Source organism: Mastigoproctus giganteus, chromosome 10 (assembly GCF_048544385.1).
Source record: "Mastigoproctus giganteus isolate SK-2022 chromosome 10, ASM4854438v1, whole genome shotgun sequence".
NCBI classification, from domain to species: Eukaryota; Metazoa; Arthropoda; class Arachnida; order Uropygi; family Thelyphonidae; genus Mastigoproctus; species Mastigoproctus giganteus.
Window position 1 is genome coordinate 166851154 of NC_143584.1, and position 16601 is coordinate 166867754.

At 36.3% G+C, this 16601-nt stretch overlaps 1 protein-coding gene across 6 annotated transcripts in view; it reads right to left on the reverse strand.

The window, feature by feature from the left end:
* The window catches only part of Nipped-A (Transcription-associated protein Nipped-A), a 1216281-nt gene that overhangs the window by 678115 nt on the left and 521565 nt on the right, over positions 1 to 16601 (reverse strand). For all 6 annotated transcript variants that reach the window (XM_090382460.1, XM_090382459.1, XM_090382462.1 and 3 more), the window contains one exon: positions 3260 to 3416. In XM_090382460.1, the coding sequence (XP_090238586.1) occupies positions 3260 to 3416 (157 nt within the window). The remainder of the gene's footprint in view (positions 1 to 3259; positions 3417 to 16601) is intronic.

The window sequence follows — 16601 nt, forward strand, 5'->3', positions numbered from 1 at the left end:
ACCCGATCAATGTTCACCAGTATGGATTCTCTCGGTTCGATACACTGGTAATATATTGGCTTGCTCGTATATTATCTGAATAGCGGCAAATTCAATGGAAAAGTTTGGTGAGACTCAAGCAGTTGCTCTTGATATTTCAACTTTTGATTGTGTCTGCTGTCTTATGGTTCTTATGGTTTGCCAACTGCATTTTGTAATTGGGTGTCCAGTTTTCTCTCTGACTGCTCACTGCGGATGATGGTAGATGGCTTTCTGTCTTCTAATTTCTGTACTAATGCAGGTGTTCCCCAGGGTTCAGTTCTTTTTCCCACTGTTTTCCTCTTGTATATTAACACATTGACTGCCAAGGCTTATTTGGGTAAACTGGTCTCCGATGCCAATTTGAGTTAGGCACCTTAAATTATTCAAAACCCAAATTATAATATATATTCCTAACCAAAACTCATAAAAAAAGCCTCGTGAATTATCTTGTAGTTGGCTTCTGTAATAGAAAATCCTTGCGGCAGCCAACTGCGAGTTAACTCGATTAAATGAGACGTGTTATACCTTGCAGAATTCTCTGTATATGAATCTGTGCTGTGCGTAAATCCACTGCAGTGACACAGACTTTGCCATGCATGCTGTATTTAGTACTTTGTTACATACTAAAAAGAACCTAAAACATGGATAAGAAGAGACCACTGACTGAAGAAGAGCTTCAGCTCTATGCTAATATGAGTGACTCGGAATTTGAAGAGCTTTTTGACGAGTCGTGCGGTCCTGGTTCATAGATTGATTGGATCAAATGCTCTCGTATTATTCGGCACTTAGAAAAACCACCAGATGTCCGAAAAAACTGCATTATATATTATAGAAATATATATGCATAATGCATACGCCCTTTTCCATCAAGTTACGGGTTTCTTTGAATTTTGGACATTTTATGGTGGAATCCGTAACTTGACTGAAAAGTTACATTGAATCTTTGATTGGAGAAAAAATTCTAAATGTTCCAAAGATTACGTCTGAACATAAAATTCGTTATTTAGAATTTTGGCTATACCACCAACTGAAAAAAAAACCACGCCCAACTAAGCCGTGTCAAGCATGTACAAGAAATAAAAAACACCACGGAACACACTATTATTGTCCAGTGAACTAAGAGAAGCTAGCTCTTTGTGTGAAGAGCTAGCTTCTTTTTTCGATAAATTCTGTTTTCTGATGCCATGGTTGATTTTTCATTCTTATCCCAGAAGCCAACTATCCATCAGTTTCACATATTTGCTAAGAATATATTCGTAGCTGCGCCTGAAAGGCAAGTCATACCAGTCAGAGTTAACTCGCAGTCGCCGTCCTGGGCCAGATCGCCAAGTACGAATTAACTCGTAATCGGCATTCAACGTGTTAATGACCTTATTCAATTGATTGGAAATCCTATCCATAATTTTGCTGATGATAGCATATTGCATTCCCCCTTGTAGTTTGAGTAAACTTGCCCTGCACAAACAGCTTCAGCTTCTCAGATATTCACTACCAATTCCTTAAATGTTGATCTACAAGTAATTCTCCCGTGGGGTAAAGATAACTTTGTTCATTTAGATCTTTCTGAAACTCAGTCCTGTCTTATATCTTGCAATAGGGATTCTTCTGCTCCTATGCTTATCTTCGATGACACTCAGATTTCAATGCAAGATCTTAAATCTCTATTGAGAATTACTCTGACTTCTAATCTCTCTTGGCATAAGCAAATCTGCTTACTATGGAATATTGTTCCCACATGTGGGGTGGCGCCTCCAAAGCTTCTCTCACTCAATCTTCTAGATTAAATTCAAAAGAGGGCAGTTAAGTTAATTAATAACTCATCTATAAAAAAGTCTCATAGACATTCTGTTTTTGCTGCATACCTTTTCTATAGATATTTCCATGGGCACTGTTCTTCTGAATTGTCTTCTATAATTCCTGTTCTCTCTCTCTCTTCCAAACATGTACCACATGACAGTCAACTACTTGTCAACATCCTTTTGCCGTCCAACTTCAAACACATAGAACCAACTTTTCTTCTTCCTCATTTATTCATTCAACTTCCATTTTCTGGAACAAACTCCCATACATATCTCCTGAAAATTAAGATCTACAGAAATTCAAGTCTAAAATCAACAAGTATCTTCTTTCATCTTCTCAACCTTCAACCCATGCACAGCACTAAGTTCTATAGGTTCTAATACCTCTTGTGCTTGGGGTTATGATAAAAAAAAAAAAAGAAAGAAAAAAAGAAAAAAAGAAGAAAAAAAAAAGAAAGAAAAAAAGAAAAAAAGAAAAAAAAAAAAAGAATACAAATTCCATTAAAACTTTCACTGCATGATGTAGCACTGTCAGTGCTACATCATGCATTGCAACAGTTGCAGCAACTCAGTAATAGCTATGGAGTGGAAAGAAAATGTATCTATGACCTCATCAAACTCCTTGGAGATTTCTTTTTTTTTTTCTGGTATCTTCATGATCCAATTTGACCATATTTACTAGGAAGAATGATTCAGCTGAAGACAGGGGTGTAGAAGGTGAGTTGTGTTTTTCAGTCCACACGACATATAAATCAATCCATGAACACACTTCTACAAACAAAGATAAAACTGCCATCCATATCTGTTCAGTTGTCACCAAAGAGATATGAGTGACAGGCGATGAAGCCATTAAAATAATAATTTGAATCCAAGTCCTCTATTACAGTTGTATTTTTCATACATCACTTAGCTTTTGATTCTAAGAGCCTGCAAAATTCAATTTTTCTGTAAATTTTAACAAAAAACATTTTAAATGCAATTGGTAAAATACTTATCTATACCTTTAAACTAACTAACAAAAGTAAAATCTTACCCAACCGTGGAAGAACTAATACTGCCATATTAAATTATTATTATATAGAAAACACTAAATAGCATAGCAGGATTAAACCCAGGGCTACCATATACTGGCATCAGCTCTTATATGCTCACCTTGAACACACAAAACCAGAAACTAAAACAGTGTAAATTTTTCATTAAGGAATCACATTCATCATGTTCATAAATAATGACTGCTTTATTTAATTCCTATTGATATAAAGGTGCTGTACTTCGGTACCATAATTTATTAGATACTCATATATATTCATTCATCCCCACTATTACTGTTCACATCACTTTCACTTTTGAATTCTCTGGGTAATGTAATTCTACAGATGCAAATTAGTCTTTAAAAAAATTAAACTGAAACATTTTATTTATAATAATGATATCATTACCTGTTCTCTAACACAAGTACTTGGAGAAGTAACTTGTCTGACAAGTTCTTGGACAACCTCATGAAGGGATTTTGCTTGAGCATCCAGCAGATCTTGATTGTTGCCATCAGAAATAATAGGAGCACCACACATGGTTAACATCTTTTCAAGGTTTGCTCTACACACACACATATATATAAATAAATATATATTATTTCATATAAAATTCAGAATAATTTAAGATAGCAACACAAGACAATCACAGATCTGCGATTTAATCAAAACAGAAGTTTTGAATGCTTTTATTAACTAATTTTATTACTGTAATGATCATTACAATAATATTGCACTTTGGAACCTAACGGTGAAAAAAATTAATGCCAAGTGAATTTTCTTAAATTTGAGCAAAGCTCAAATTCAAGTAATTTACTTATAACGTCAATTACACTTTAATATTTTTATTAAATTATATTTAATTTTCCACTTTGTTGTCTGAAAGGCTAATTATTAATTCATTGATTATTATTATTACCTGTGTTTAAAAAATTATACAGAATATGGGGCTCAACTGAGGAAAATTCTAGCAGATTAGCAACAACAACTATGTTTGTACATGCTTAGGGTTTGAAAGAATTCTACAATCAGGATGTTTAGAAGCTAGGGATTCTTGCACTGCATGAAGCAGCCAATAGAAAAGAAGGGATAAATACTATAAAGATGGAAACTCCTAACTAGTTATCATCATGTGAAGTATAAGACTGATGATGATCTCACCTAAATTTTCTGAAAGGTGGGAATAAAAGGAAAAAACATGACCATTGCAGTGTGTTCAATGTTCCTGACTTCAGGTGAATATTTCCATTTTGGAAACATTCACCTGATATTTAAAATATTTAAATAATTATAGAAAGAGATGTTATTTGTTTTCCTGGGGTCTGGCAAAAATAAAAGGTGCAAATTATGGGCAAATGAAATGGCAGAAATGAAAACATTCCAAAGTGGAAATCCAGGTAACCCAAAATACATTTCCTGTTCAGTGGAAGATGTCCACATTTCTTTATATTTATAAGAATTTGGGACTAACTTTTCCTAACACTGGCATGTTAGGACTAATTTGTCTCATGTTCCAGAATTTAACACAGGTTATAAAACAAAAAAACAGGCACTGCTAAAAGGCCTGTTTAATTTAGAGATATTAAAAAAACACAAAATCTTATAAAAGAAATGACAGAAAGAAGAAAGCAGCAAAATGTTTGCATATAGAAAGAAAAATGGAAAAGAGAGCTGTCTGAAGCAGAACAAGTTGTCTTTTATTGCAGTACTTTCAAAAAAAAATTTTAATTATTAATTGAAAGTTACCAGCTTTGACTGTTGAAAAGCTGGAGATTGGGTAGCAGTAAGTAGGGGGTTGCAAAAAAAAAAAATATATATATTTTTTTTTTGCTTTTTAAAACAGGCAAAACACAGTAGGTAAAGGGATTTTTTGGTAAAAGCAGGAAGTTTTTTAAAGTCCATCCAGTAATATAAATTAAATTTCACTGAAAACATGCATTTTATATTAAAATACAGCCAGTGGATTGTTCACTGGTATAGATTGCTTAAAAACATTAACTCAGCCAGAATTTTTTTTGTCTACAGATAATTGGATTGTATGTTTGACATCAACTGGTTACAACTGCTTCAATAAATGCACTTTTTTATTGAAGTTTGTAGATAATGCCCTCTTTAGAACTGTTCAGTTAAAGAACCAAAGTTTTGTTTATAATAATCGCACTGCTGATTACACTTGACTGTCAAGAGCACATCCAAAGGTTCACTAGAAAGAGATCAGAACTCAGTTTCCCTCCCATTCCAACCTGACTGAATGTTCTCTTAAATTGCTATGAAGAAATGTTAAATGTCAAGCACGACTTGGGTTAACTTTTTATATTTCAATCTTCCCTGTTCACTTGTCATTTTCTAAACCAAGGACCACTATACATCAATTCTTTCTTCTTTTATAAGTGTCTGGGAGGTTCTCACTCTGAAAAGGACAAAAGTGATGCTGTAGAACATTTATTGACTCATTAATATCTTTACTTTATATTTAAAAACACCAAGTAATGGAAACATGTCCAAAAATTTTTTTTATTGAGCCTAGTGGCTCTGTATTTTTTATAACAAATTTTTGAATTTGAATATGATACACTGCTAATTGATGGAATTTGTGCTACTTCAGCATTTATAAGAACTTTGTTTTATTAACAGTTATCAAATCTTCCACTTCCATTCTGGAAATTGATTACCACAGCAGACTAAACCAGAAAGATGATTCTAACTTAATCATAGGCATTTTTACTGTCAAAATTGTGGAGAGTCTAAAACAAGAGGAGAAGATTCTGTTCTTTGCTCACCAAGGAAATACTTTATGACTGCATGTGACTAACTGGTGCACAAGTTCCCATTGAAAAAATAATTTGCACCTAGCATTGTTCGACATATTTAGAAGTAATGACTTCAGTACATGGGTATGAAATATGCTGGATTGAATAGCTACATTCAGATTTAAAAAAAAAAAAAAAACACTGACATATCATTTAGAAGAAACAGGTTGTTCACACCAGAAGAGACACATGATCAGACAGTCTGCATAAGAGAGGATAGCAGGCCTAGAATTATCAGCTTGCTTGGCCTGTTAAGGAGTGATTTTACCAGAAGTTGTTTTTTTTTTTTTTTGAGTTTATCAATCTGTCTTCTTTTAAAACTTTTGGACTATGAACTAGATTTGAACATGAGTCAGTACCACTCACTATTTATTATACTTTTCAATTAGTAACTCAGAAGATACTCACCCAATGTATAAAAATACACTTCAAAATCTTGTTTTTATTTTAGTGGTGTGCATGGCTTGAAACTTTTTAAATCTATCTTTCCTTTTAGCACTTCTTTCTAGACAGCAGTAAATTTTCAACTTAATCATAGGCATTCAACCACTTTCACAGAATGGCATACAGTTCCCTTTTCAGCACACAAATTAATAAGATGACTTTATCTATTACCACCAAGGTTCAATATCCTCTTTTAATACCTTTGTAGTAACAAGTACCTTATGAATACTAAGAGCCAGATGGTTTCTTGAAGGTATTCCATATGCTTTCAAGTTGTACTGAAGAAGATGTCTAATGGTGTAACCTGCACAGTTGCCTTCTGATGCCAGCACTGAGAAAAAGATGACTACTATCAATTTATTTATTATATGTCCCCACAATGGGATATAGCTTGAAATCACTTTGTTCACTGTCATCTGTATCAATCGAAAATAGTCCATCTTTCAGAGCTACTACTAGTACTACTCCTTTCCCTATTTGTGCAATTTCAGTAATAATGCCATTTCTATAGTGGGAAACATTTCTGAACTGCATAATCAGCACACTCAGAGGAAGATTGTATTCCATGACAAAAGATGCAACAAAATGTTCGGAACACATTGTCACCATGAAATTTTTTTTTTTTTTTTGTTAGTTGTTGGCGCATCGGCTTCTGTGCCCATATTGCACCTCCCAAGGTTTTTGCATTTTCTACTCTGATCCAAACCTGAGGCAGGATTTGAACCCGCGACCTTGGGATTGCCAGGTAGGCACTTTACCCACCCGGCTAGCCCAGTCAACCGCTATGAAATGCACCATTTGTACATTTAGTGGCCTTTTTTCACTCTGTGGCTGAGTTACTCAGTCTCAGGTGTAGATAGCAAGGCCCCCCCCCCAGAAACTGGGGTTTTTCATCCAGCAAACAGGCAAATCGACCAGAGAACACACGCAATTTACAGACAACAAATAAAATATATGGGTAGATGTAATCATTTACAGGGGACCCTAATATCATAATTTGGTAATTTCTTTCTATGCACTGCATGCTTTCATTATGCTTATTTGTTTGCAAATATCTGATTACATCATGTTTCCCAATGTTTAAAACTGAAAAATCAAATCTATGTTTGCTTTGTGTACCTTTGCTACACTACATACCTCTTTTGTTACCTCTTTTTTTCAGATTTTACAATACATGGAAAAATTGGGCATAAATCTTCTGAAATTTTACATTGCATTTCTTTGGCATCTTATTGAAATACAATGTTAATTAAACTTGCACTACACATGCACTAAGAAATGGCTGCACATAATGTGCAATAATAATAAGAGAACAAATCTTATTATTATTGCACGTTTCCATTTTTAAAAGTAGGCTGCCATAGCACACCTGACAGCCAATTCTTTAACAAAAATAAGCAGAAATTTGCAGAATTAAAAAAACATAATAAAACAGATTTTAATGTAGTATTCATTTTTGTGAAAATAAAAAATAGAGAAATCTAACCTTTTGCAAAAAGACTGAGAAACTTTGTCACCAACTATATTATAACAGTGAGAAAGAAAGAAAGAGAGGAGCCAAATCAAATAAAAAAGGTGGATTCTCCAGAGTAAACCCAAAGAGTTTGCAGCTATGCTTGCATAGCTGCCACCTTCATATCTCATCAGTTCATCTGACATATATCGATTTAAGTTGAAACTAAGAACAATATCTCTTAGTATGAAAAGCTCAATAATTTCTATAATAACTTCCCTGACAGTAGTTATATCTTTAAATAAATTCCCCATCAATACATTATAACTGCTACCCCCTAGTGGTTCCTTATATGAAGATTCTTAATAGAGTCACTGGTAATAATCAGATCAAGGGTACAATTTTCCCTTGTTAATTCTCTAATCTATATAGAAAATGGGTATGCAACACAGAAATGTTCTATAGTTCAGCAGTCTGAAGTTAAAATCCTCCACGATAAAACATATTCTAATTTACTGGTCCACTATATTTCTGTACATATGTTATACTCATCACAGGCATTTGGCCTATAACATAAACCTACTGTTGTTTTTGTTTTCTTGGTGTTTAAGTCACACCAGACAATTAACATTACACTGGCACCACTACCACCACCACAAGTCATTTGAGTGTGCTGTTTTAGAATCTTTGTACTTCTTAATGAAGAGCATTACTGTGCTCCTCCCACCAGTCCCGTTTATTTTTTCTGCATACATTGTACTCACTGCATTCAAATTATGAATCTCTTATGTTGGAATGTTTTTGATATTCCTAAAATATCTGCATTTGATGACTTTCACCACTACTTCAAATTCATCAGATTTACTTACTATGTTCCTAGCATTACTGTAAAAACAAGTATGTGCTGCCTATTTGCATTCTCAACAAATCTAATATAGTCAATATACTGCTTATCTGCTGAAAGCTTCCAATGTTATTTTCCTTCTTCTCACAGGACCAACAACTTGGTGATACTGCTGTGTGGCCTAATGCATGAGAGTAAGTTCCAGCAGTGAGTTGAGTAGCTAAATACTTGTTGGCTGTGCTGTTTTAATTCCTTTTTGATAGTTTCAGCAAATATTCTTTCACTTCTATTCGACTATTTCCTTTCCAAGCTAAACTCCTCGAATGGGCAACACTTCCCCAGTGCAGAAGGCTGTTGTTACCTATTCTTGGAAACTCCGAACATCAACAGGCTCCCCCTGGTGCCTGTTGATGTTCGGGGCTATTTGGCCCTTCTTCGGTGGGTAGGTACCCGAGTGATGCAATGATGGCAAAACAGTTATGAAGTATAACTCCACAATATGAGAGATGCCTGATAGTGTATCATGTATTTAGCCTCTAAAGCATTTAGGGCATAAGCCTCAAGCTATGGGAGAGTCTAGACTATGTATAGATATAGTGCAAGAGCATCAGAAATATATAGCTATATCTGAATAATCAGAATATTGGTGGTATCCATATGAGAATAAGTAACATTAGTCTTCTCCTTAGGTGAAGCTTTACTTATTCGAAGTAGTGCAATATCATGGCAATTCGTTGTGAAAGTATTCACAATATGAGATATTACTTAAAACGATGCCGCTTTACTAATATTCTGATTATTCAGATATAGCTATGTATTTCTGATGCTCTTGCACTATAGTTATATATAGTCTAGACCAGTGTTTCCCAACGTGGGTCCCACGCCCCACATGGGGGCAATTTGATTGTTCAGGGGGGCAATTCAAAAATTGCTCGTCTAGAGTTTAAAACAACCGCCTACTATGATTTAACTTGTACAAAAGAAGAATTGTTGGTATCTCAATTTTAAATAAGCATTCGTTAAATGTTGTACTTTCTATAGAACTGCACTTGAAAGTTTGGAGTAATATCAACTACAGTTTGCTCGGAGAGTATTGCTTACTATGCCTAGTGAAGGAATAGTACATACTGTATTGGACGATTGCTTATGGCATATGCAATGTGCAAGCAAAGTGATTGTCTACTGTAGCCTACCGCAAACTCAGCATGTTATATGAAATAGGTAATTCCTTTCATACAAACGCTCGTTTGGGCATCGTGACTGTACATTTGGATAGGTTTGACGATCTCAGATTAAAATAAAAATTACTTTGTCCACGCACAGAATTATTATTAATGAAGAACCGTGATATACAATGGTATGTATTTGTCATATATGTATTTCTGTGGTCTCAGTAAATAAGCAAATAAGTCCAAAAACTCGAATTTGCAGGAGAGGAAAAATAAACTTCACACTCTCATATAAACACGCATATATTCGAATATACAAATATTTATTACTCACGCTAAAACTACAATAACGAAGATAGCTGCGTGTCACATAATAGTAAATAATAAATACTTTATTATAGTGCACTTATCTCATTTTTGACAAATTAGACTTATCTGCTTGTTCACAGAGACCACAGATTTAATAGCCCGAATTCAGTAATTCGTGTGATTTATTCATTCAAAAAGCGCACTAATAATTAATTTTGATATATTAAAATAAAATTAAATTAACTTTAATGCATAGTTTATTTTTAGTTTTTGATTTATCTTATATTTATTTCTTTCAGTTGCGCAGTAAAATGAGTAGTGCAAGTAAAAAAAAAGTTCGTCAGTATTCAGAGGAATACTTAAAATTTGGTTTCATACCCGCTATCCACGATCAAAGGTCACCTTTTTGTCTTTTATGCCAACAATGCTTGACCAACGAATCAATGAAGCGAGGTCGTCTTGAGGCGCATTTGAAGGCGAAACATAATGCTCATGTAAATTCAGATTTAGATTACTTTCAAACTTTAAAGAAGAATTTTGAAAAATGAGCAACATTAAAGTCTCTGTTTATTGCTCATACTGCAACTGTCAATCGTACTCTTGAGGCTAGTTATGAAATTTCTTTACTCATTGCTAAATCTGGGAAAAATCATACTATAGGAGAGAATTTAATCAAACCATCAATATCAGCATTTCTTAAAACAGTTCTGGAAAAAGATGACAAAGACGTGAAAGCTATGCCACTCAATAACAATACTGTTAGCAGAAGAATAGATGAAATGAGTGAAGATATTGAAATACAACTTGTTGGAAAGCTGAAAACAAGAAAATTCTCAGTGCAAATGGATGAATCAACTTTGAGAGACAGTGAAGCCGTACTGATAACTTATGTGAGATATATTGATAAAGGTAATTTTGCTGAAGAAATGTTATTCTGTAAATCATTAGAGAGCACCACTACCTCCAAAGGTATATATAATAAGCTAAAAAATTACTTAGATGACAATAATATACCAATGAAAAATATAACATCTTGCGCTTCAGATGGTGCTCCTAATATGATGGGCAAGAAAAATGGCTGCTTAAAATTGATGAAAGATGAGAATCCAGAAATGCTTCTTGTGCATTGTGTTATTCATAGGGAAAACTTGGTAGCTAAAAATATTTCGCCTGTTCTTCATGAAGTACTAAAATCAGTTATAAAATGTGTCAATGCTATTAAAGCTAATGCCAAATGTGAGCGTCTCTTCAAGCTTTTTTGTGAAGAACAAAATGGAGACCATGTGAGACTTTTACTTCACACTGAAGTAAGGTGGCTCTCGAAAGGGAACTGCTTGAAAAGATTCATGGAACTATTTGATACTATTAGTGACTTTTTAAGTGACAAACCTGAAATGAAGCATCTGTTAACGGTTGATGGTAAAGCATTTGTGAGTTATTTAGCCGATATCTTTGAAAAACTAAATATATTAAATAAACAACTTCAAGGAACAAATAAAACTCTCGTCGATGCAAAAGCGAAGATATTTGGTTTCATTACATTTATTGAATTATGTCAAAAATATATTTGTAACAAAAATTTTGAACAGTTTCGTTGGCTGCAAAAATGTGAAGTGACTGATACCGCTGTACTTGTTATTGTCGATCATCTGAAAATTCTGTCCGCTGATTTAAAAGAAAGGTTTTCTGATTTAAAACAAATTGATTTTCCAACCTGGATGATGCAACCAATGTTAGTGGATTTGTCTGATGTATCAATGCAGTACCAAGAAGAACTCTCAGAAATGCAAAATGATGAGTCAGTTAAAACTTTATTCAATATAAAAGGAGCGATGGCATGGCTTTGTGATGAAACAGAAATTAAATACCCAAATTCAACCAACTTTGCTGCAAGAGAGCTATTGTTACCGTTTCCATCTTCATATTTAGCTGAATGTGGATTTAGTGCCATAAATGATTTGTTCCTAAAGAAAAGAAATCGACTGGATATCACAAAACGGGGAGACTTGAGACTGAAGCTGACTAAATTGGAGCCCAATATAAAATCTCTCTGCGGCAAGCATCAAGCACAAGGGTCTCACTAAATTTAGTGCACTCATCTAGAAGTGACTTCACATGGAATGTTGAAATTATTAAACAATTAAATAATAATTACTAAAAATTAAAATATTATAAAAAAATCTTTCATATAAATTATTTTGTACTTGAATTTTAGTTGTCCATTATATGTTTTGAAAATTTACTTACTGTTTTTTTCTTAATAATTTCCTAATGATTTCTTCCTAAAACCTAAGTTTTGTGTCCTGAACAAGTTGTAATTAGGCTTCATTTAGGAAATAATTCAATTTTTGAATATAAAAAATATGTATATCGGTGTTTCCCAACGTTACATAGGGGGCATCAGAATTTTAGAAAGACTTAGGTGGGGCATGGTAAAAAAAAGGTTGGGAAACACTGGTCTAGACTCTCCCATAGCTTGAGGCTTATGCCCTAAATGCTTCAGAGTCTAAATACATGATACACCATCAGGCATCTCTCATATTGTGGAGTTATACTTCATAACTGTTTTGCCATCACTGCATCACTTGGGTACCTACCCACCCACTGAAGAAGGGCCAACGGACTTTGCTACGGTACTACTTCGTCGGGTGATATTTCAAAAAGGGGGAAGATTTTCTGGAGACTAAGTTTTGACATTAAGTTTATTTCTTTGCTGACCCTGGTAAAGCTTACAGGGTGGGATTAAATGCCTGCAGGCACTTTTGTGGTGTTTTTTTTTTTTTTTTCAAGATGAAATTTTACATACGTGAAAGAATTCTGGACACAGAATATGAACCGAGGCAGGTAATAGAAGGATTAGCAAAATGCGTGAGCCTATTGAGACTACAGGGGTTCGCTTTGTTGCACTTCAGGAAGTATCAAGTAGTATGTAAGGACTGTGTGACCAGGGACACACTGCTCAGAGGGTTTCCTTTCGAGAACCAAATGATACACCCCCATTTGGTGGGTAGTATCAGGAAGTATATAACCATAGAATGGTATCCGATTGAAATACCAAACACATATTTAAAAAGTGTATTAGACGCATACGGGAATGTTACACGAATAGAAAAGCATGTGTGGGAGGGTTTCCCAGAGCTACACACAGGCAAAGTCACGATACAAATGGAAATGAGGAAGCAGGTCCCCAATATCATATATGTTATGGGGAACCGACTAGTTTTGAACTACAGAGGAGTGGAGAAAATATGTTTGAAGTGCGGAAGTTCGGACCATCTAGGGGCGAATTGCACAAAAGGGCGGTGTTTTAACTGTAGGGAAGTTGGGCATATCAGTAGTGACTGCCCAAAACCATGCAGCAAATGTAGAAACAAGCCACAAAGCAGGCAGCTGCTCAGTGAGGTCATATGCAGATGCCACTAGAGGAGGGGAGGAAAAAGGAAGGGAAAAGAGCTCGAGAGAGGAAAACATGATTATTCTAAAACCACAGGGATGGAAAAAAAATTCCATTGACAGAATCAGCGAATTTAATAACAGAAAAAGTGAAGGGAGCCACTGACATAAAACAAGTCACACCCACCTCAATGGAAACAGAAGAAACAGAAAGAGGGCAGAAGAGGGGAAAAAACGGAGAGCGAGAACAGGTAGGAGGAGGGGAAAAGAGGAAGAAGCAAACCATAGAGGAAGACAACATTGTTGCAGAAGATATGGGCGAGTCAAGTTCAGAGGACTCCGAAGTGGAAGGCAGGGAAAAGCTAATCGGGGTACAGCATTTAACGAAATATGTACCACTAGGTCAGGAAAAGCTGGGGGAAAAGTTAACAGAATGGGAGCAAAGTCTGGGGAAACCCAGAATAATACTAGAGCAAACCGGAGAGGGAAAAATGGAGAGAATACAATTTATGTGGAGGAATATTTTCTTCAGCAATTTGGTAGGACAGACCCTCTTAGGAATCACACAGCAATTAAGTAACACCCGAATCAAATGGATCGCGGGGCAAGAACAAGAGTTTGGTAAAACCCTATACGGCCTTAGCATATCCCAAACAAAATAGGTGAAACCCCTTGGCGGACCCATTATCGATACACATGGTAATTATCGGAACCCTGAATGTCTGGGGCTTTTCCAGGGGCACACACAACATCACATCTGGAGAATGACATTATTAATGGGTATCAGAATTTTATTAGTATTAGTATTAGTATTACTAATACTAATTCAGGAAAGCCACATGCATAATATTTTACAGTACAAAAATTTCAAAATCGGTTTAAATGTTTAAGCTTTTGGAGCTTTGGCACAAGAAATGCCGGGGGGGGGGGGTCGGCATCATAATCCTACCACCCATTGTAGGAAGGTTTAGCAACCTTCAAAGAGATGTAGAAGGTAGGGTAGTCTGTATAGACTGGAAACTAGATTCCCATACAATACGGTTGATAAATGTATATGCGCCAAATGCTGCTCCAGAACGGGTACGGTTAATTAATAATTTGCATCCATTTATGATGGGCACACGTTGGAGTATCCTTGGGGGCGATTGTAACTGTCCTAGATCCAGTCAAGGATAAGACTGGTACGGGGGGAACCTACAAGGGGGACAAGGGGTGCTCTGGAATTGCACAACATTTGTCTAAAGTGTGATCTCATATATGTATGGTGTTGGCACAATCCCACAGAGCAACATGGACTAGGGGTACAGTAGGCACAAGAATAGACCGCATATATGCACCAAGGAATATGGCGAGCAAAGCAACCAGATTAGGCATGTAAATATTTCTGGGACACGCCCCATCACGAATCACAAATTGTTAATAATGAACCTCCCATTAGGCGCAACAATAGACTAGGGCAGAGGCACTTGGCGTTTAAACTTGGCTCTCTTGAGCTGGTGCAGTCTGAGCATTGGACATGGGAGAAGTAGGCAAATTTTAAGCAGGCACTAAGAACAGCATTCTAAAAATCAGCTAAGGAAAGAGGGGTGGAAAGGAAAAAAGTGCTAAGGCATTTGTATGAAGTGAGGCGATTGTTAAACTATTGTAATGATGAAATAAGGGTACAGCAGGTGCAAAAAGAAACACAGCTACAAACACAGCTGTATTCTCTGCCTGTGTTACATCTGGAAACACAGGCAGAGAATACAGCAGTCCAAATGCGACTGCAATATAGGCTTGCCGACAAGAGGGCAGGGTTGATTTTCGATCAGTATAACAGGACGGAAATGAGCAACAGCCCCATACAACAGATCCAAGTGGGATCACGTCAGTACGATACCATCAAAGACATCGTGGAATACTTGAATGGAGTATACAAACAGCTGTATGCAGCATTTCAAGGGCCAGCGCTGCCAACTAGTTTGGAGATGTCGTGGCTCAGCAGCAGGAACACAACCAGCCAATCTCTTTGAAGGAAGTTTCCACAGCCTTGGGAGAAATGAAAGCAGACAAAGTGCCAGGCCCAGATGGAATAACAACAGAGCTCTACAAGAAAGCTTGGGAAAAGGTTGGGCCAATTTTAGCCACAATTCTCTCTGACTTCTTCATGGCAGGTCAAGTTCCGGAAAGCTTTCTGGAGGCTTAGACGGTATTCTTAAGAAAGCAGGAGAGAATGGGTCGAGAAGTGGGAGACTGGAGGCCGATTTCACTACTAAATATAGACTATAAACTATATGCTAAAGTATTGAATAATCGCAATCAAAAGACATTTAGGATCCATTATAGGAGCAAACCAGACATATGGGGTGCCAGGCAGAGCCATGGGAGCAAATCTGGTTTTCTTGAGGGACTTGCAACCATATTGTCAGCTGAAAGGTTACAGTATAGTCCTAGCGGTGCTTGACCTAGAGAAAGCTTGATAAACTGTCTCAGAATTATCTTCAAAATCTGTTGTATACTGTACAGGTCGGCTCACAGTTAAGAGCAGCCATCATCAGTTTATATAAAGGAGCTAGCACCACTCTAGGAATTAATGGATACAGCTCGGAAAAAACAAAACTGGAGAGGGGGGGTGAGACAGGGCTGCCCACTACGCCCTGCTCTCTTTTCAATGGCGCTGGAGCCGATACTCAGGCAATTAGACAACTCCAGTAATATCAAAGGAGTTCATCTCCCTAGATCGAATCCCGATTGAAAATACATAGCCCATGTGGATGATGTCATTCTATCCATGTCTGATTGCAGTTCCTTGCAGAGTGTGCTGGACTTGTTCAGTTACTTTAGCCTGTCAAGTGGCCTATGTCTTAAACATAAAACAAAATGTCAACAATGGGGAAAGAATGTTCCACTAGTTACCAGTGGGCCTCTCCTTCTCTGCGTAGCCCATCACCATTCTGGAAGTGCCCTTCGCAAGACAACCAAAAATAACAACCCAACAATTATTAAGCTCGTGGGAGGAAAAAATCGGCCAATGGGACCTAGTCCTACTGTCATTCTCTGGAAGAGTAATAATCATATGGATGATTCTCATCCCAATGGTGATGAATATTGTGACGGTCACCACCTTTAAATATATTACACAAAAAAGGTTGCACAGGAGGAGACTATTTAAGTTCGTCTGGAACAACAGGCAACAAGAGGTGACGCAACAAAGATTGCATTGTAGAAAGGCGCTCGGTGGTTATGAAATACCACAATTAAGGTGGCTACGGTGGGCGTATATAATGAAACATGTCCGAACGGCCCTATGGGACACGCATGTAGCTTCCACCCTAATAAAATACCACAT